The 22,968-nt window shown below is 41.0% G+C and overlaps 1 protein-coding gene across 2 annotated transcripts in view; it reads right to left on the reverse strand.

Moving 5' to 3' along the window:
• The window catches only part of atg7 (ATG7 autophagy related 7 homolog (S. cerevisiae)), a 46,676-nt gene that overhangs the window by 9,145 nt on the left and 14,563 nt on the right, over positions 1–22,968 (reverse strand). For both annotated transcript variants that reach the window (XM_058631896.1, XM_058631895.1), the window contains exons 17-18: positions 19,988–20,068; positions 15,070–15,192 (exon numbers count right to left, since the gene is read on the reverse strand). In XM_058631896.1, coding sequence (XP_058487879.1) covers positions 15,070–15,192; positions 19,988–20,068 — 204 coding nt within the window. The remainder of the gene's footprint in view (positions 1–15,069; positions 15,193–19,987; positions 20,069–22,968) is intronic.

Here is a 22,968-nt window from a genome sequence, read left to right on the forward strand (position 1 = left end):
TCTTGCACAGTTTAGAGTGAAACATTTCTGGAAATGTAATTGGCTAAATAAACATTCAGCGTCTAATCTTGGTCTGGGAAGACAGTGTGTCATGTTCCAGTAAAAAAGGGTTAAGAGTGGTAAACCCTATATTGTAGTCGTTTTTCCAGTAACACACTTACTGTAAATAATCACACACACACACACACGTGCAGGTAATTGCAGCAAATGCTCACAGACAGAGAAGCTGTTAAGTGCATGACAGCACAGAAGAATGACCTCATGCATCCCAACACAACTCCAGCTGCTGCTGCTGCTGCTGCTACTGCTGCTGCTGCACACGGCATTCCCAGCTACATTCCTGAATTCCCCTCAGACATTCCTGCACAAAGTGGCGGGAATCCGCAGCGTGGTGATTTCAGTGGCGGAGGCAGTTTAATGCGGGGTGAGAAGGTAAAAGGTCAAAGCCATTAGAGAGTCAGGGAAATGACGGGGCTGTGACCTGGATCTTTGGTGTTCCAGAGCTCCGAGTGCTTCAAAGTGACGGCGAGAGGCAAACGGATGTGAAACGAACGGGTTTGGTCTTCATTTCACGTTTCGATTTTCTCCTGCTTGAGCACTTCTCCTCGTACTCATGCAGCTGTTGTGCGCTCAGAAAACTTTTCCCCACTCGTTGAATTTTGTGAAATGACCACCAACCGACAGAAAACCCAAGTATGGCGTTAACAAACAAAACTGGCGCTGCCTCATGTGTTTTGTAGTGGAGAGTGCTGTTGAAGTCGAATGTTATGCAGTCATGTGGCTTTTTTCCCTTTATGTGGGTTTTCCCCCCCTTTAATTAGCAACTTGTCTATTTTCCAACATAAACAAAGTCTCCTTAAATTTCTATTGTAACCGTATAATAGCACACGATTCTCGCTTATCCCTTAAACATGTGTAAGCACACATTTTTAACTCCCAAACAAATTGAGAAAGCAGATAAATCAAGATGAACGTGCACATAACCACGTAGAAAAAGCATTCAAAAAAATCCAAATAATATTCTAGATATGGCCACGACATAAGGTGTAAAGATGGAGGCCACATTGATGCTCAAATAAATAAAAACAACAACCAGATTTGATGAATATTGGCCATTGTAAACATCTGTGATGTGTTGTGGAGCTCAGAGTCAAGAGATACAAAAATAACCTGATGCCAATTTAAGTGCTTTCAGCAGCAGATACCACCAGACACTGAGGGGCCATGGTCTCTCACAAATCACACTTTTTTCTCCTAATTTCACTGACAACTAGTGTTTTAAAGGACTCAAACAAATGAGTTTTAAAAAAAGACTGGTGGTCATTTGAATTCTCAAGAGTTTACCAACGTCTTATCTACCGCACGAGCTGTGTTCTCTGGTCCAAAAATGAACTGCTTCCAATATGAGTAAACCACACACACTCTGTGACTCTTTGTTCTGTGATGCATGTCAGAGCACGTGAAGAGAGCCTTTGTGCTCTTCATGCCGACCTTGGTTTTTCTACTCATCACCGCGGTGCAGGCGATGCAAAGCCAGGAGGACTCTGGAGCTTCTAATGCCTTCTGTTTAATAAAGTAACGTCTCCAGGCGGAATTTACAATTCCACTCAATAAACAGAGCTTTGGCTGAAATTGCTTGGCAGTAAAAATGCTCATTTGAAGAAGCAGCTCCACACAGGCCTTGATGGATGTAAGATGTTGTAACTGAGCGATCCAGACTCAAAGCTGTACTGTGTGTATGTTCGATGTAGACGTAAACGGGGAACACACTTTCTAAGTGCTTCAACCTTCATAACATCTAGACATCCCACTTAGGACTATACTATACTACTTTCCCACTGCTCAACCTACTAAATCCTGCATTTAAACAGGTTTTTCACTCGTGGGGTGAAATGGGGTTTTGGGAATGTGGGTTTTTATCCCCTTCGGCTCCAGTCAACATCAAGCACAGTTTAATAGAGCTAAGGCCATAGTCCGACTAAAACATGCAACCGGACAACTTGCAAATTCCCAGTAAGACGCAGCCGTCGTATGATTTCCGGCAACATTACTGCAGTTTATACGTCGTCTCCCTCTACTTCCGGGTCAAAGTAAGGGGAGGACATTTTGGTGCATGCACGGAAGTCCCACTCGAGTCCGACTAAGCTTATACATGCAGGAGTAATCAGACTATGAATCACATTGTCCAGGTATGTTAGTCCGATTATGACCACCTCGATTTTTAGTTGGACTAACTTGAAATTAAGAAAACCAAGCTCTTGTCTTAGTCTGACTAAAATCAGACTTTTCGCTGACTGTGAAAACAAAAAGGTGAAAAAGCCAATTTCTTCTTCGTCTGTTGTAGTTTTTGGTAGAAATGCACCATAAGGGACGTAGTGACCCTTGATGATGCTGCTTCTCTACTTCCACCGACTGGTTTTTGTGGAAAAACTAATAAGTGTATAACAACTCCAGGTCTCTGTGACCTAAACCACAACACAACATCAGAGCCTCTCATGTTGCACGTCTTTTCCTCATGTTCAGGAAAACTCTTCCCACATCAAATGTCTACTTCAGAAAAAAGTAGGTCTGGACAGAGATCACACAGAGTTTAGGTGCTCCCCTCCCTCCCTCTCTCCCTCCCTCCCTCTCCTTCCCGTTTTGAGCATTTTCTGTTCCTCCATTTCCTGCAGCAATCCTCTGTGTTCTCTCTAGTGTCCTCATTGTTCCAGGGCTACAGCTCTCGGGGGGGAACGCTGTGAACAGACTGGGTGTGTGTGTGTGTGTGTGTGCTGGGTACACACTCTATTCATTGGGATTTGAGGCAGGAAGAGGACATGATTGGAGACAGGAAGGGGAGGGGCCTACATCAAGATACTAAGCCACCACTATTAAATCAAGTGATTATTTAGTCAGAGCTGAGTAATTATGACTGCACTAGAGAAAGAAAATCATCATATCCGACACCTGCTATACCGTAGTACCAAGACTAACAACAATTTGTTATTTTAAAGGCCTTTCTGGGGAAGGACATTGTAAATTAGTAACTACAAATGCTGTGACTGCATCTTATTTTTAAATTTCAGACACAAACCTACAGATATGTACTGTACGAGCAAATAAAGGACCGTCACTATTCCTTATACGTATGTGGCTAAGAAAACCCATGTTTTGAATCCTTGAAGTACTTAGTAAAATGTGGAGTAAGTGGGGGAGGAACGCTGAGGCAAAAAGGTTAAAGATATAGAGAGAAAAGTGACGTCAGAGGCAAAGTGAAGGATGGGAGTGAAAGTGGTTTTGACGGAGTCAGAGATGTTTTAGAGGAAATCTGGTGGGAACAGAGTCAGCGTGCAGGTCCCAGCTGAGGTCACGTCCCCCAACTGTTTTCATAAACTCCTGAGTCTTGGGGTAATCAAACAAAAGCACTGGCACTCACTCCACTCCACTTAGATAGCAAAACCTGGAACGTCATAACACAGTGATGGCAAACGAGGAAGTGATGCAGCACACCCTTCCCTCTTTACTCCACCTTTTCCCATTTCCTTACAAAAGGGCAGACGTTTGATCCTCTTGCCTGTTTTTCTTTTCTTTAGTAAAAGTTGCACCGAGTGCATCACCACCACCACCACCACCACCCCTCTCTCCCCTTCTCTTTTCACAGAGTCATAAAGGCCAGCTACAACAACAAATAGAGTCTCTCAGGGCTGGGTGTGGTGGCCTATGGAGCGACAGCTGGGTCCTGTTCTTTCTCCTTAGACACTGATGGACGGCTCGCCCTCGTTTTCAGGACAACTTCCTCCATGTCCTTCACTTTTTTCTTCAATATTTAGTCATTTTGGCATTCATTTTTTCAGGATCCCTACCCTTTCACCAGCAACTCTAATCTGCTTTTCCCTGAAATGATTTTCTCAGAATAAACCCGCCATCTTTTACAGAACAGCTCGCGTTCTTCATCAAATGACATTTCCGCTCTCTCCCGTGAATCCTCTGGTCTCTTTTTTTTAAAGTGCAATTTCTCTGTCTCTTGCGCCATTTGTCTGTTATTTCTCCCACTTAATCTGTAAGTCTCCATCTCCCCTTTCCTCTCTCTCTCTCCCTCCCTCTGTCTCTCCTCATGGGCCTCCCTTTTCCCTCTGACACATTTCCTGTATATTTGAGAAGGTTATCAACACAATTTATGAGTCATACAAGTGTTTCACAATGTTTGTCATCTGCGTAAAACATGCCACTTTGTAACATTTGGCTAAATTACTTAAGTTTGACATTTCACATACACCCACACACACACACACACAAAAAACAGGATTGGACCCACTTTATTGATAAAGTGAGATAAAACTGACATTTTATTTTGATGCTATGAGGTTGTGTTTTTAATGAGAATGACATTATTTATTTATTGTCTATGTATTAAACATACATAGATAAAAAAGATAAGAAAGTGTGTGTATGCAAGTATAAACTGCAAAATGAACTCTTTTAACAGTCAAACTCACCAAATGGCAATAACAGCTTGTGTTTGTGTGTGTGTGTGTGGACCTTTTCTGGCATAAACATTGACCTTATCAGGACCAGCAGTCCTCATGGAGGCCAAAACCTAGTCCTAATGAGGCAGAACCTCATTTCTGGGGAACTGGTTAGGACTAGGCATTAATCGGTTATGGTTAAGATTGGGGATAAGGCAATGTTTGTTTAGGCTGCCCGAATGAATGGAAGTCAATGCAGAGTCCCAAGAAGAATAGCTGCATGCATACATGCATGTAAGTCTGTGTGTGTGTGTGTGTGTGTGTGTGTGTTGCCAGTTGAGACCTGCCCTTGGTTTAATTAGATCTTTGAGTCAAAACTACGCGTCGTGTGGTCAGAGGAGCAATCAAACACAAGTAGCACGAGTAGAGCCCCGCGAGGCAAATGCACATACACGAGCATGTATTCAGTCATCCATGGACACGCACACACACACACACACTCCCTCACGCACACAACAAACACCTCTTTTGATCTGATGCTATGATCATCACACAGTCAAGGTCTTTCATTATAAAGCCTTGTTTGCTCTGTGGATCAATCACTGACATCTTCAGAGAGGGATGTAAACTCTTATCTTTTTAAGATATAAACTGTGACAGTCACATTTTGGAAAACGCACAAAATGATTTTTTAACATCTGAGGGAAAAACACTTTTGGCCTCCATCGGTTCCACACAGATGTTCCTAAATAGTAAAGTGATAGTGGCTTTAATTGTTTTAAAGTCACACTGGTAAAACACTCTTTTTCATATATTCAGGATGAGGTGACCGTCAGGTTTTCTTTTTTTAACCTTAATTGAAGAGTGTCATTTAAGTGCTTTTCATTTCATTAGAAAAACAGCTCACAGGAAATGATGCCGGGCCAAGACGTGTGTGTGTGTGTGTGTGTGTGTGTGTGTAAGTGTTTAAGTCGGTCAGACAAAAACACGCACACACATGCAAATGATCCACAACACAATAGAAAATACACACACACACATGCAAGCATTATTACCGTGTGTGTGTGTGTGTGTGTGTGTGAGAGAGAGAACTTATCTGAACCAGAGGCTTGATGATATCACTGCCCTCCATGTGCTGAGCAGAACAGCATGAGGGGAAAAAGATAAGAACTGGCACTGTAACCAGATGTACATGTAAGAGTGTGTGCATGTGTGTGTGTGTGTATATGTGTTGTTGTTTTTTTTGTTAAGCCAAAGCTACAAGGCAGATTACCTGTAACTCGCCAAGCAGACAAGCTATAAAAGATTCTCTCTCTCTTTCACTCACACACACATGCGCACGCACATGTTTGTGCAACTTTAACCATAACCTAACCACAGATAAAATCTTAGCCCTTAACTTTACCAGTTTCTCACAAATGACTTTCTGCCTTAATAGGACCAGGTTTTGGTCTCCATGAGGACCAACAAGGTCAATATTTATGCCAGAAAAAGTCCTAAAGAGGTACAACACACACACACACACACACACACACACACACACACACACACACACACACACACACACACACACACACACACACACACACACACACACACACACACACACACACACACACACACACACACACACACACACACACACACACACACACACACACACACACACGGAGAGCTCTTATCTCAACCTTTGATGCGGCTACAGAGTTTCTCTGTATCAAAGATAAGTCGAATCAGGAACTGAAGAATAAACACTCCTGCACTTTAGATAGGACTGAAAATACTTTAAGTGAGCATGTGTGCACATGCAGTGGCCGGACATGCTGTATATGTATAGACAGTGGTGGTCTAAGAATATAATAATCTTGTTTACATGTTTACAAACCCAAAGATGGAAGCAGGACCGAATGCTTGAAAAGCAAAACATGCCAACAGTAATGTATAAAAACCAGTATTTTGCTCAAATGAGCTCTCTAAGTATTTATACTGGGCTACGTAGGCATTCAGTCGGTTCTTAATTATCTGCCACGCTTTTTATTTGATCTAATTAAAACCGGCTGTATCACCGTTTTTCACTTCTTCATAAGTTTCCATAATAAGCCGTTGTTCACTCGGCGACACGCGTCTTCTCCATTTCTGCGTCAGTACATGTGCGATCGACCTCGGGGTCTACATCAAAGAGTCATGAATGTGCACTTACCTGGATAAGTTACACCTGTCTTAACTAAGCCACGCCTCCTCGTCCTGGTTTGATGTTTGTGCAACAGACTAATAAGCCGGGATGAATTTAGAAGCGTAGGTTATATCCTGGATTTCGTAATTCTAATTCATGCAAGATAATAAAAGAATATTTAAATCATGATCTCCAAGCTAAAAGAAATACAGAGTGGATGTGTGTGTGTGTGTGTGTGGGGGGGGGCTTTTCGGAAGTGAAAGTCTATTCTAAAAGTGCCGTGCTGACACAGGTACAGAAATAGTCGTCATCAGTTGAAGAGTAGGAGCTAAACAGGGATAGACAGACTACTACCCAGTCTGTCTCAGTCGTATGTCTAATGGTCTATCCTTGCATACAGCCAGCTGCCAGGGCCAGAAGAAGGCATCACTCTGGACTGACTGGCGCCGGGGGGAGCAGGAGCCATGTATAGGAGCTGGGCCACTATAAGTTTTCCCTTGTCCTTATGGAAAAGATGGCTTTGTGGATATGATTTACAGTACAACTTATGAAAATAACTCTCCTACGATTGATGATTGGTATTAATGTATAGGCCCATTTTAGACTCAAGATTTGGGATTGCTATCCTGGTACCATGTGTCCACTTTGCCCCCCCCCCCCACATACAGACACGTCTTCACCGGCTCAAGCCCCTTTGTACCAGTGTATTATTAATATGCAGCCCACCAAAGTAATATCCCAGCTGAGTGGTGTAATGTGCATGTATTTGTACTTTTTTAAATATGTCCTGTATGTACGGCATTTAAATGAAACTGGTATTTTGCTGAAGATAGCAGCCTATAATAAGGAAAACATATGGGAGGAGTCAAACATGGCCGCAGCCACCAAACAAAAAAAAGGGTGGGGTGATTAAAGAGACGATGACATCGTTGTCCCACTGGACTCGCGTCCTGAGAAGCTGCTTTGACACAGAATGTCTGGTATTTCACACGGTGACAGGATGCAGTGAAGCAGGATTATTTTGAACCCTAAGCCAGAGATGAAAAACAAATCTGCCCAGTGTCTTATTTAGTAGTGAATAAAACACAAGGTTTTCCTTGTTTTTGAATTGGATTTTCAATTTGACACAGAGACTGGGAAACTGCCAGAAAACCTCTGCATTTGTTTGTCATTATGTGATGTCAGCCCACCAGGAAAGGTTTTGTATACAAGTAGCATGAGTTGATACTGAAATACTGACTCCTGGAGAGTTGTTGGGCTGCTGTAAATACACCTACACACATATAACTCATAAACTTCCCTCAGAATATCAGAAAAAGAGGGAGAAAAATGCCATAATGACCACAGATATACATGACATACTATAGCCTGTTCTTTGTTGCCAAACTAAAGAGCAAAAGAAGTGACTGCATCTTCAAGAGGTTATTTAAAATCCAGAGACATCAGGAACCAATATGACAGTTTCCAGGTAAAGAATGATGCACATGACTACGTACGACTAAATATACACAACAGAGAACAACCTTCAAGCCCTACGGGGAGGGTGAGGAAGGTTTTCAAAGGGAGGGTTAGAGGTCAAGCCACACACTGACACAAAGCTTCTGAATTTAGCCTGCAAAGAAGAGAGATTTAGACTCACTATGTATAGTGTCGAGCGTGTCTGTGCATGCGTGCACATGAGCAATAGTAACTATGTAAGGGAAGGAAGGACGGGAGGTGCGATGCGACTCTACGGAGCGGACATGCATCGCTTTAAGTTGAGCACATATTTATAATTAGCATGTGGAGCGGGCACGGCTGGCGTACATACGTAACATAAATATACACATGCTTAGGCATGGTGAAACACGATGACACTAGCATACAGTATATATGTGCATGCACTGTACGTGCACGCCACTCTTACTTATATAAGACAGGGTAAACAATCATGTGACTTGAATAGAAGACGTAGTAGAAATTGAAGTACTTTCATGGGTCTGTAATGTCAAAATACTTTCCTTTTTGGAAAGAAGGTGGTTGTGCACATCAATCAAATTAATAATTATAATTAACTGAATTAATCCTTAGTGCTCACGCATGCAAGTGCACCCATGGTAAACTGCCATTGGAATAATACACAACTCCTTATATGGACACCCTGGGGTGTGTGCGTTTATAGGTCACATTATTCAGACTTTAAAAAAATGAGTTTGTTTTCATCTTCTTATGTGTTGTTGAGTTACAATTTTTAGTAGTGACATAAAGTAGCAATAATTGAACTTTGAACTGTGACATATTCCCAAATTTCACAAAAATCCAATTTGACATTTTGAGTACTTTTTGCTCAGGTGTGTTTATATAGTTGGTAAAAATGAATTGGTTGTGCTGAAAAAAAGGATAGAAGACACTATGTCGCACATTCTTATAGCCTCTGTATAAACTACACGTTTAAACATATTCATGGAAAAAAGCAGCTGAAATGCTCTGAGTACTAAGGGTTAATCTCAGACACTACACTGACAACAAACTGGCAAAATCCAAAAATACTGAAAAAATATAATTTACTTGGGTTTGTTCAGGGAAATCTAATGAATAGGGTAACTACATAACAACAGAGTAACTGACAACTTTCTCAGAATTGTGTCTCTTTACCTAAAATCAGAGACAAATTGCAATCCTTTCTGAGAAGCTTCAGCAGCTGCTGTTTAATAATCAGTGCTAAGCTGAATACAAAACACCTTCTCTTCTCCCGGCCTTACACCATAAATCAATGAAAAGCTCCTCAAATGTGGCATTGAGTTGTTCATTTTTTCCTGTGGTTTGTTTTTCTCTTGAAACAAGTTCAGGAAAATTGTTTTAAACATGGTTATGATCTGAGAAATGGGCAGGATTAAGAATCCATCAATGAGTTTTTACGCTCTCCTAGAAGATCACAACCTTATTTACAGACAAACAGACATTTTTTGTTCAAAAATGTTGAGGAAAAATAAATAAGAGTGAATCATATTGCTTAATTTGTTCAAAACCAATAGGTTTTCATTTTAAAAAGGTATTCATTTTACCAAGACAGAGCCAATGCATATCATGCCTGAGGTGCTGGAACCAGATGTTTGACGTCTTTATAATAATTTAATATAACAATCATAAAAATATGATTGTTATATATAAAAATCAGTCGATTAACTTAAAGCCGTGCTTGAGACCTGTCTGTTTTATTTGGAGCGTTGACTACAGCTCACCATGTAAGATCATAAATAAGGTGGGACTTTGATATGAACACAAAACGTAAAGACGTAAAAACTAAAGTGTTTTGACAACATAGCAACATGAAAAAGGTATTTGTCATTTCATGGAAAAATAAAAGGAAATGAACAACCTAAAGCATCAGGGATGAACAATAAGTCATTTTCAATTTCAAATTTCATATTATGCAAACATTTGGAAATCTATCTCTCTCCCTACCTCCCTCCCTCCCTCCAAGGCGGGTGTGCAGTGTGCTAATGAAAAGGCAGGTTTAATATGTTTTGCTCAAGTCCATCTGGTAATAATTGCAGCATGTAGCAACTGTAGCTGTGTTTGGATAAAGCTCTGACATGCTTGGGCCCCTCTGACGCTCCGGGAGTCAACGTGTGTGTCTGTGTGTGTGTGTGTGTATGTGTGAGACAAAGACCATGTGACTGACGAGAGGGGAGAGAGTTGCGTTAACTGCGTGCGTACATGCTCCCACTTGTACATTTTCCAAGCTGTTGGGTCATAGACCAACGAAAGTAAATCAACTTTATCATCCGTGCACTGTTTTACGTAGAGAAACACAGAGCAGAGCAGAGCAGAGCAGAGCAGAGCGAGGACGGTTGGGTAACCTCTGCTCCTTCGGGGCAGTAGCATGACTCAAGGTGATGATTAGTGGCATCTGATGATAGAGGACAAGCACAAGCCAAAGGCACATCTGTACAAACACAGGTGTCTATATTTTACTGGTGTGATGGAAATCACGCCAGAAGAGAGAAGAGAAATGTCACAGCCTCATATTTAATTTACATCGAGAATCAAGTCACCAGTTAAGCACGGTTTATCATCTAGAAAAAAAGCTTGTAAAACCACTCATTAAACCTCCTTAAATGGGACTTGACCAAGACAATGACTCATGATGAGTCGCCCTAAAGAGTTCTCTAATCATCAGCATCAGACTCAAAGGAGTCCTACTACTCTCAATTTCCAAGAAAGTTCCATATTATCGAGGCAAGTTTTACAATGATTTCACTTCACAACACAAAAGTGAGAAGATGATGTTATAAAAACACAGGTTACACCCTTCATTAGTGTTTTTGCATCAATAAATCCTCAATATAAGCTCTCGGCATGTTAACTAACTCTGTACTAAAAACTATGGGACGACATCATATCCAGTGTGGGATGATTTTTCTGCGTTTCCCATTGAAAAACGTCACTGTATTCAAATGAGACTGATAAAAAACTCTAGTCACAAGATTGGACCAAAAAAGGAGAGAGTGACAAGTGACACTTTCTTCTCCCACGTTCAACGCACACGTCGCTTATCTTGTGACTTACTGGCTGTGCCAGTTTGAGTAGGTGGGAAGGGAGGGAAGCGCAAACTCTGCAGAAAGACCCTTTGTGCTGAGAGGGTCACACATCCTCTGTTTGGGCCATTTACAGTCAGGAAGATTAATGGGAACGCCAATATGCACGCGCACACACAGCATCACTTACTGTAAATGACCACAGGAACTGGGGCTCCTTAAATAATATGCACGCGACCAAATGTAGTTTCCCCTTAAAAACATCTGACGAAGACATTTATTGTTTATTCAGTTCGATTAACTTCCACAAAGATGGAGATACTTAAAAGCCGTAAGCAGCAGGTTTGTAGAACATTTGTAGTGAAGTTGGATTTGCGTTATGGTATATGTGCCTTAAATTCTGGCAAAAGTCCATATCCTGTGTTCCCTGCTATATTACATAATAGGGATTAGCCTAACCCCTATGTGCCTGCATGGATAAAGTATTTTATATCATGTAACATATTGTGTTACATGGGCATAGACAGTGGGTGGGCATCATAGGGAGAGGTTCAGCATCCTGTACAGACGATCATTTCCTTTTCACGCTCTGTGTGTCTTTGTGAGTGAGTGTATGACATGCACCTGTGTGCTGAGTTGTCTGACACAGCTCTTTACAGATGAGATTAAAGTTAAGGCTGTTCAGTCAATACCCTGTTCTGACGTGTCAACACCTTGAGTATATCTGTGCAATAGCTCATCATAAAACAGACAAGTGAACATACAAATACAAGGGAAAAGGATCATAACAAAGAGTAGTAGAGTAAGAGGAAAGAGGGAAAAAAAAAAGGCCAAATACAGATAAGGACATTAGTATTTAAGAATCACTGCAACAATGTTCTTATGAGGCTAAAAATACAGCATGTTGCATCGTAAAAACAACAAGGCTTCAGATAACACCAAAGTCATACTACATTTTCCACTCTTGCTCTTTGAATTTGAAGCCTCAGCTGGGCTTACTTCACAAAGACGCCATTCACAGTGAATTGTGTACATGTAACACTCAAGTACACACACACACACACAAGCGCACGCACGCAAAGTCAAAATTTTTACCAAACTTGAACTCCCCCCAAACCCTGCAGTGACCGCATAAAAAGTAGTTCTCAGGTTACAAACTTGCCCGAAATAGACCGTAAGTACATGGTACTGCTATCTGGTGACGTAGATTATAGTTTAGAATGGTTACACACACGTTCATGGCCAAAAACACACAGATACACATGGCCTGTAATGAATTCAGTACCACGCAAACGACATTTTAAAAATAAAATTACTATGAAAATAACTCATTTATGTCAACTGCCATCCTGAGCATTTTGTAGTAAATGACCAGTGTTGCAGAGTTGCAGATCAGTCATAAGGTTTTCAACCTATTGTTGTGTCTGTCTAACTTTCTAAATAAAGGACACATAAAAGAAAGATATTGTTACCGACAACAAAAGTCTCTGAAAGTCTTCCCGTTGCACAAATTAGGTCAACTGAAACAAAGCAGCAAGTCAATAGAAAACGATCATCCCGCAATGATGACTCACAGCTGTATACAACTCCAATATATTCACATAAAGGTATCCAACAAGGGCTCTTTAGACCTGTAATTTTTACTTTGAGAATTATCATTATTTCAGGCCAGTGCCACTTAAAATATGGGTCAAGACCCACAATGAACCACAGGCCTGTTTCTAGTGGGAACTCATAAAATAAATAATAATATGCTTTCACAAGCAAGGGAATAGCTTGAAAAAAAAAAGAAATGTGGAGGGATGTCCTCCAAGAGTAGCTTTAAGAATAGCTCATCTGTGTGCAGGAAGCAGGCGCTAAGACGTCTGGCGCTGGTGGGCTGAGCAATCAAAACAATCTCTCCATCTTCTGATTGAGTAGAAAGGGACTTACGTCAAACTCTGAAAACACACTTCATTAGGGAGAAATGGGGGCTGAATAACCAACTCAACCCTCCCACCCCCACTGATGCTTCCTACCCACGCCATCATACTCACATCTCCCACTCCCCCATGATTACCCACTGCCAAAATCCTCCACTGCCCAGACTGAAATTTCATATCCAGGTGAAGAGAGAGTTGGACGAGCCTCACCAGGGGCGAAGCTGCTGGATTGGACAGTATTGGCTCCCATTACTTCAAGCCTGACCAGCTATGTTGAGCCACTTTTCAACACAATGTTATTCCTCTGGAGAGATATTGTGCTGTGGAAAGCTTGTCTTGTTGAAGGGTTTATGAAGAAGATTTGTTATAGTCCCAAATAAATACAAGCAACAGTAACCACTCACATAATGAAGGTTGCAGTCAGGACAGTCTGACCCTAGAACACCTTCAGCAAGTGGTGTCAGCTCATTAAACCTCTGTGGTTTCCATATCAGCCACAACCTTCTACCTTCTACTAAGTGTACATCATCAGGGCACCCCAGGGAACAGTGGTTTACACATCTCCATGTTGAACTTCTATTGTGGACTGAGGTAAAGGCCACACCAGTAGGAGCAAACCAGATAGTTGCATCAAGTACTCGGGCAACCATCAAGAAGGACCATCGCTCGACTTCCTGAGAAGACTCAAGTTGACAGGTTGGAATATTGTGTGAGTCTGTTGCTGCAAGCACCAATAAAACCATGAAGACGGCTGCGTGTGTCATCAGAACCAAGCTGGTCTCACTTAAAGACATAGTAGACAAAAAGCCTTGGAAAACTGCTGGGGGTCTTCTGCAACGCAACATCAGGACCACATCAATCTATTAATCTTTCCAAAGAACAACACTGAGAGAACGATTTGGGCTGATAGCAGAAGACAATAAGACAAAGAGGAAAGAAAAGCGGGCCTAAGACAGTGCCATACGAGAGTAGAACATGTAGAAGGACAGAAAACCCTGACATTTCTTTTTCATGAACTGCCTTTTTCCCCTTCAATCTTCCATTTTTATTCTCTCCATCATCATCATTCTCTTATCTACACTCCCCTCTTCCCTCATAGCCCTCTCGCTTCCATGCTTTTCTTTTCTCCCGTCCTCCATCTGTGTGTTATGAGTAGTATTTGGGGAGAAAGTACGTGGGATTTTCCCACAGCTCTGCAGGACTAGAACCCAACCCCCACCACCCACACACTCATTTTCTGACTCGCCCCTCCTCTCTCCCTGTCTCATGTCAGAAGGGAGGCTTGAGGAAAACCACTCATACTCCTCTGCTAAGTATTTTGGATGTTCGCTGGAAATTTATGCCACGCTCGTTCCATTGACATCAACTATGAGGTGCTATGGCAACACAATAATCACAGGAAGGTTTTCAAGACGAAAATATCTCTGTCTTTGAATTAAAGCCGTTCATTTCCAACTGAAACAATTAGAGAACCACTGCTAATGAAACGCTGACGATGGTTTCCAGATGACGAGGCTGGTTTCAAACAGTACAGAGTCATTTTTATGGATTTGATGTACAGCACTTTGGTCAACTCTGTTGTTTTTTTAAATGTGCTATAGAAACACATTTGAATTGGAATGGATTTCACAGGGTCAAACTCCTGACACAGCTCTAAGACATTGTTTCAACAGGCAAGGAGCTGGTTTTTGGGATGTCACAACTAGTTCTAGTCCTTCCAAATGGCCTCACAGGACTGTGTTAAGAAATGTTTTCATTCAAATGTAGAATATATTTGAACAGAACTTGTTCTGACGATGCAATTAAAGGAGCATTTCTATTGAACTCATGCTTTACATACTGTATGTCCTCATGTCTTATTTGCCACATCTGTTTTTAAGTTTGCTTGATTTCCCAGCACATTGTGTTTAAATCCATATATAACACAAGGGTTGATATGGAGGCCTGTGTCTCTTAGTGCAGCGTGTCGTAACTTGCTCGCGCAGGTGGAACATGTGGGTGGAATTTACCTCTGCTGCCTGCGTCTCCTGGTGCAAGAGTGTTAGTCCAGTCAGGTCTTCCAGGAAAGAGTGGGAGGAATTAAAAACCTTGGACAGGAAGTTGAAACCTTCTCTCTCAAAGTGTTCCAGGACCTGAACAGAAAAAAAAAGAACAAGGAAATGGTTATTTTTAACAAGAGATGTGAAGTCCATTGTTTGGATAAGATAACAAAAAAAACCTTTCTGACTGAAATATATAAACTCCATTATAATACTAATTCTCTTAATTCAAGGTCCATATTTAATATCATAATGTGGAGCCTGTGCTTCACAAACATACTTTTTAAATAAAGGTTAATGCTCCAACGGTGGACCAGCATAGCCATTGCTTTTGTAAGGATTTTCAGGGGTTGGCACAGAGTAATGACAAAAACATGTAATGTATGTAATGCAAGGGCACTTTCCTTTAAAGGCATTTGTACTAATGTATCTGAATTAAAAAAAAAATGCTAACACATTTCCTTCACATTCACATTCAGACAAGGAATACAAAAAAACCAAAGAAAAAGTATTTCATCAGGAAAAATCACATGCTCTGTGACTCCTTTCTGAGTCTGAGTATACTCGTGCTAATAATTCACCAAGATAAATGGAATAGAGCCGTACATAAAAAGAGGGATTAAAAAAGAAAAGAAAAGAGGATAAAATAAAAATCCACCTTTGTTGCTCTGGCCTTCAGCAGCAACTCTGCAAAACCACAACTCAACACCTCTGCAATCTTGCCCGAGTATTCACTTTGATCTCCTTCCAGTGCTAAATTCAAATACCCACTATTTCTTTCCAAAACACACAAAAGACGCAGACACACACACACACACACACACAGATCCTCTGCCCTCTTGACTACCTTCCAAAAATTGGCCAAGCCTTTCATGGATGCCCACAGACCCTCCTCTGCAGGTGTAAGATTACCTCCACCTTAGACGTCAGCGCACCGCTGCCGCTTCAGCGTGTTCGCAGACTGACCTGGCGTCTAGTGTTGGAGCCAGACACACACCACACATAAGACATACTGACATGTCCCTTTTTCATCCTTTCAACCTCATGTTTCTTTCTTTCACTTTTATTTCTGTCATTCTCCACTTCCATCTCCGTTACATGACAAAACAACAGCGAAAACCCCCACTCTGTTGAAATGTAGCTGTTCATGGCACAGAACTTAATGACTGCGATGATGGCCTTGTGATAGCATTATAAAGTGACACACAATTACATGCACATGAAACGCACACCATGTGTCGAAAGTTGTATCGGCTTAAGTGATGTTTTAAGAATATGTTTGCTGCGTTACATCACCATTAGACTGCTTTTTTCTGGCTAGAAACTGAAATGCTCACTCTCTGACACCTACAGTATGTCCATGGAGAAGAATCTGCATTTTGACGACTGCTGCCTTATTCGGTTAATGTGTGTCACTTAATTAAATCTGAAAGAAGGACTTAAACCCTTAGAACTCAGAGCATTTCAGCTGCTTTTTTTCCATGACTATGTTAAAACATACAGTATATACACAGAGGTTATAAGAATGTACAATATAGAGTGTCTTATATCCTTTTTTCAGCACAATCTATAGGCAATCTGATGAAAAGTGTCTTTCATTTTCACTAACTATAGAAACACACTTGAGCAAAAGCTACTTAAAATGTTTAAAATCAGACTCAATTTGTGAAATTTGGAAATACGTCACAGTTCACTTGGCTCGTTTTGGTTTATTTTGTGACTTCTGCAGAGTTATTGCTACTTCGTGTCACTACAAAAAATGCGATATAAAATTTTTTACGGCCTGAATATGTGACCTATAAACACACCCCCCCAGGATGTCCATATAAGGAGGAATTCCCACTCTGAGGATATTGTACACAATTTATTAGATAAGCCTTTTAAATTGTTAAAAATCTTGTATTTCCTTGTCTGACAGTCACGTTTTTCCATGAAGGTGCACACCCATGATATGTGTCAGTACCTCAGACAGCCCCATTTCAAAAAGCAAGAACTATCTATGTGTTAAGTAGTGTAACATCACACAAAAAGAGTATAAAAGTGATCACACTATTTGCATATCTGTATTATTATTAACATTTTTTAAACATTCGGCATCTATACTGGTATGTGGCAACAACCTTGACAGAGTTATTGACATCAGGATTTTACATAGTGTTTTAAACATCTGTATATTGTGGTAAACACATGTATAGGCACTTGTCCTAAAGCTTCCTTCCTTCCTTATTAAACCACATTAATGTCGACACTGTATCTTTACTTAACAGTGGTAATGTTTACTTATTGAAATTGTGTGTGGATTGATACTGTGGATATTAACTGGAAGTATCACAAACCACAGGCTGTGTAAGTGTGTGTGTGTGTGTGTGTGTGTGTGTGTGTGTAGCGTCTTTTAACATATCAAACATTCATGTGGGTGGTCCTGGTGGTTAAAAGGGCTTTGACTGTAGCTGTAAACATACAAATAGTAGAAACAGATGTAGTGTTACTGACAGCGGTGGTGAGGATGCAAGGGAGAATTTTTTTTAAAAGACAACAGGTAACACTTAACGCTGGTCAATGCAATTTTTCACACACCTATGATGGTTAAGCTCGTTAATGGGTTTGCAAAGATGTGAAGAAGGTGACTCAGCGGGTCTTACCCTTTTCAACATGCATGGTCATATGGACCAGTAAGTTTCATCTTTAAAACAAACTGAACTCTACCGTGATTCATTCAGTAACCTCAACTTCCTTTTGGATTTTAGAGTTACAGTAAACTGCTCATAAAGTATGTGTAGATAAGGTGCTGTGGTTGTGAGGACCATACACATGTACATACGTGTCAGTGTACTGATAAATGTTTCCCACAGCCCACTGTGAGCTCTTTAAGTAGGCTTGATTTAACCGATGAGTCTTAAGAGCAAATCCTCACATTTAAGACGCTAAATGCTTTGTTTTCATCATTATTCATACATGCATCTTCTGCTTAAAGTGTGGAATTAATGATGATACAAATTATCTGACACAATCACGTATTTCTTTCAAAGGTTGTGTGCAAATTTACAAAAAGGCACAATACAAAACACAATAACGCAGTCCAGAAACCAGATTTGAATCTTCAAAGGGTCAATAGAGCAAAACATTTATATATGTTTTTCTATTACATATGTATTTTTTCCCCCCCTATAAATAACAATAGCCTATTTTGCAGTGTTAGTACAAGAGTTGTAGTAAAAGGTGTCTGGCATGGTTTTAGACAATGCCACGTCAGCTGTGATTTACTCTCTGGCATGTAGCGATACTGGCTTGTAGCCCTAAAAAGAGTTAGGAAACACACACACACACACACACACACACACACACACACACATTGCACACATGCAGAGTGAAAAGCCTCGGCTCTACAGGAACTGCTCCATCCCAGACAGGGGCTGAATTGTTTTGTTTCCATAGTGACCTGGCAGCACACAGCTGACTGCAGCAGGAGTACACACAGACAGAAACGCACACACACACACACGCACAGAAGACAAAGACAGGCACTCACATGCATTACAGTGGACAGACTAATAGCTGGACAGAGGGACATACAAAGGGAGGAGCAATATGTGTAAGGGAGAGCAGGAAGGGAGAGGAGAAGGTAAGTCAGAGCTGAGAGATTTGGGGAAGAGGGAGAAGTGAAATGGGAGAAGGCTGGTGAAGACGAAAAAAGAGTGAAAGGCAGATAAGCAAATGCAAAGCAGAGTGGTTAAAGATGTGTGGGTGGAAGAAAGTGAATTAAAACATATTCATTATTATCCCTTCATAACCCATTACCCACCACTGCCGCAAAAGATTGTTTTTCCTAAATTAGGATGTGTGATGCATTGTTCTCGACCGTACAGGCTTAACCCAGTACATCTCAAACCCTGTGCAGAGCGAATAATCTCATCAGTCACACACAAGCAGAAATATGACACCTTGAGCTGGGGTGGAACTTCAGACTTTTTTTTTTTTTTTTTTTTCAGAAGCAGCGTAGGTGGAGAAAACTTAGGACAGGCTCGCAGGCTCCCTCCCCCCTCTGCTTCTTGGTTTCTTGCTCTGTCTGCACATGAAAGTGATAGATCTGGGGCTGTATGACCTCTTTATAAGCACAACGACTGCATTGAGATCAGGAGAGAGAGAGAGTCAGAGAGAGAGAGAGAGAGAGAGAGAGAGAGAGAGAGTGAAACAGCCCCCCCCTCCCCCCTCCAAAGCATTCAGTTGCTTTTTACTTTCTCCCTCTTTAAACTGTGGTTTTCTTATCCCTGCACCCTTGTCTCCCATCGAACTGTCACGGTGCTCGGCGCTGCTAATTGCACCTGGGCCACCCGGGGCGCTGATAGGCCGCTTGTGGACGTCAATGACAATGTAGTAGAAATAAGACAGAGGCAATTTATCTTATCCAATTGGCTGATTTGGGATACATGTACCATTCAACAACACACACACACACACACACACACTGGAGTAGTGGAAGCTAATTCTACTCATACGTCACTGACATCAATGAGCAACTGTTGCCTGATTGTTACCATATGTTTTTTACAACTTATCTGTGTGTGTGGGTCTGTGTTCAGTCCTTCTTGAGGAAGAACATTTCAACACAGCTCTGCTAACTTAACAATGTGGACATGGGAGAGACGGGAATCCCCCAAATTTCTGCAGAAGGCTATAATTTGTTATTTTTTTTGTTTTTGTTTACTATAGTGACAGAATCTAATGTGTTAGGGGTACATGAGATCCTGTTGATCTGCAATAACGCGTTCACCTTTCAAACTAATTCCTTTTTACCTTTTTAAAGAGCATCAACATGTTTTTTCTTTTTGTTAAAACAGATTAGAAAACACATAATAGGAGCGATTCAGCTACAGTTCGTGCCACTTACAGTGGGTGAGCAGGCAGTGCATTTATCAAAAGCCAGGCTCGCAGGCAGGACATTGTCGAACCTCGACAGAAAGCCTCGGATCTGTGGAGAGAAATCAGAAGAGGTGCACTCATGTCAAAAACCACATTCATTAACTTCAACAACAACAAAAAAAAACAACACTGCACATTTTAATTATGTGAAGACAAAGAGTCTAACCCCACAAGCCGATGAAAACAAAAGTCAACTAACAAGAGAAATAATTTGTTCTTTGTTTGGGGTTTTTCGTGTCTCTGTGACAGATGGTCTATAATTTGTGAGGGGAAGTATATTTTTTGAACATGTAATCCTCATAAAACAAATGTAAATGGAACAGTGGCAGAGTATTAAAAAAAAAATATGTTGTTCTCTTGCTTTTCCTATTTTAAAAACCATGCCGAGAGCGCCCTCTGGTGCCACAAAGACCAGAAAAACTCTCCTGATAAACATTTGGAGCTGAAACTGAAAAGCCTCCTTTCACCATCCAACAGTTAGATACAACTAAGAACCTTTATCACTGACCATAGAATCTTATAACTAACCTTAACCATAACCCGGTTAATGCCTAACTCTGAACATAACCACACCTAATACCCTTAGCCCTTCCCTAGGCGTTGTGACTCATTAGGATCAAGGTTTTGATCTCCTGACAAGGACAAGCATCTGTACCGAGGATACTCATAGACATACTACATTCCCTAGCCCCTTACCCCAACCATCACAACTAACCCTAACCCTTGATCTAAACCCAAATCTAACCCTAAAACCAGGTCTTAACCCCCAAAAAGCCCAGACAAAATGTCCTCACTCCCCGTATGTTGGTCCTCACATACATACATACAAGAAAAGAACTCACACACATACTCAACACTAGCAACACGAGTTGAAACACCACTTTTTCTGGGGACTGACGCACAAGAGGATTACATGACTTCCCGACTCATTATCTGGCAGCGAAACAGGCCAATATCGAACATTTGAGACCACTTACGACCAAATGTGCAGCGAGTGAACAGCAGTGGTAAGGTTTCACTTCTTTGGCTTTGAGATATTTGGGTGCAAACTTCAAGATATTTCTTCCCTCACCAGTCTCTGTTCACACAGGGCTATTGGGTTGTGACTGTGTGACTGATCATGATGAACAAGGGAATTGACGGAGGAATTGAGAGACTAACTGCAGACGGACACAGTACAGATGGACATAAGACGAAAACAGCGAGTGAGTCAGACCAGCGGATGTTTGTGATAGAGTGAGATGGACGAGTAGTAACTCTTAAGAGTTAAGGACTCTCGGTACGATTAGAGGAGAATAACTAAAAGAAGTCATCTGCTGTTCACTGCAATTATTCCATTTTTTACTTTGTATAAAAATACAAGGAACACCGTCACTGCTTTGTGGAGGTTTTAAAAGCACTTAACTGCTCCCTCAGTTTTGCAGCTTGATTTATACTGAATTGTAACATCAACTTTAAATGACACAGATATATTTATAACTTTAGATAGCAGTAAATCTGCCCGCACATGACATGTACAGCTAAAGGATGACATGTGTTAGTAAATATGTTTGCGGTAATCAAAATACAATAAGTACGTATCAACACAAGATGTCACTGTGACACCACGGAAGACTGCGAGCAGCCTCAGCCGACGACGCAACGTGATGAAAGGTGATGGCGGTGGAATGAATGCACACACACTCTCGTGCATAATATGTTCTCCGCATTTCTGTGTAGTCATCATTATCTCATTCCCTCACTTTTACGAGCTCATGCACACACCAAACACGCACGTACACACAGATCCACCCTATTTGCATGCCATTTTCCTCCGGATTATGTGGTTGAAATACCACGAGCGGCAGAGGAGTCAAAGCAAATGGCAGAGATTCAGATTCTCGGGGGGTGATGAATACTGACGATGATGCAAATGGAAGTGGCGAGATAAGTGTGCGAGAACATTAAGTAAGCAAGAGTGCACAGTTTAAACAGCTGCAGTCGCCCTCTATCCAGCAACCATTTCAGTCCGGAATATGCAATCATTATTTCAGTATTGCTTATTAAGCTTTTAAAATGTTTTGTAAACATAAAAGCATCCTAAGTAAAAAATATTATTAGAATGAATAAGTAATTATTAGAACACAAGAGCCACATCTCATACTAAATAATCACACACTTGTTTATTGACTGTTTTTTAATTTAATCAACTATAAAGGAGGACTTGGCATTCCACAGACATGGCTTTATCATGGACACATCTCTACTTTGCTTAAATGTATTATAATATTACACAACTACATTCATACAATGGCAAGGGGAGACAGTGTGCTTATGCTAATAATGCACAAACAATTATAATAAGTGTGTCTAATCAAACAGAGCCATTAAACAAAAGAAATATATAGATTCTGCTGAACGTCAGTTCACTCAAACAAGCTATTTTTATGTGTATCTATTCAGTGTGCGTCACACCATAGTAACAGTAACCGACTTGGACCTTGTGGGATGAAACATGAAATAATAATCCAGTCGTTTTTGGTGAGAGACTCGTCCATGAAATCATCTCCCTTCAATTCTTAATTACCGTTGAATTTATTTCCACCATGAAGACTAAAAACCTTTGTTCCTAAATCACCATATTTTTTTTCTTGTGGTTGAGGCAACTTCAGTGAAACTAAAGTGAGATTACTATAGCAACCCCATGAGTGGGAGAAGTATATAAAGTCAAACGCTTCATTCTCAGATCCCACTGTAGTGACGTTTACACTGCTTGTTATTCAGCCTTTGATTGTCGCAATGATGTATGATTTTAAATAGCACACCATGTTTCTGCAGTGACGCAACACAATCGTGGCAGCGCCATGTTTTACCTTAACACATCCCTCCCTACATTGAATAGGATGTGTGGGGGCTAGTGAATTTTAGGCTCATTAAAGATGAGTTGCAAACACTAAAGTTAGCACAGAC

The sequence above is a fragment of the Solea solea genome, chromosome 6 (assembly GCF_958295425.1).
Source record: "Solea solea chromosome 6, fSolSol10.1, whole genome shotgun sequence".
Classification (NCBI taxonomy): domain Eukaryota; kingdom Metazoa; phylum Chordata; class Actinopteri; order Pleuronectiformes; family Soleidae; genus Solea; species Solea solea.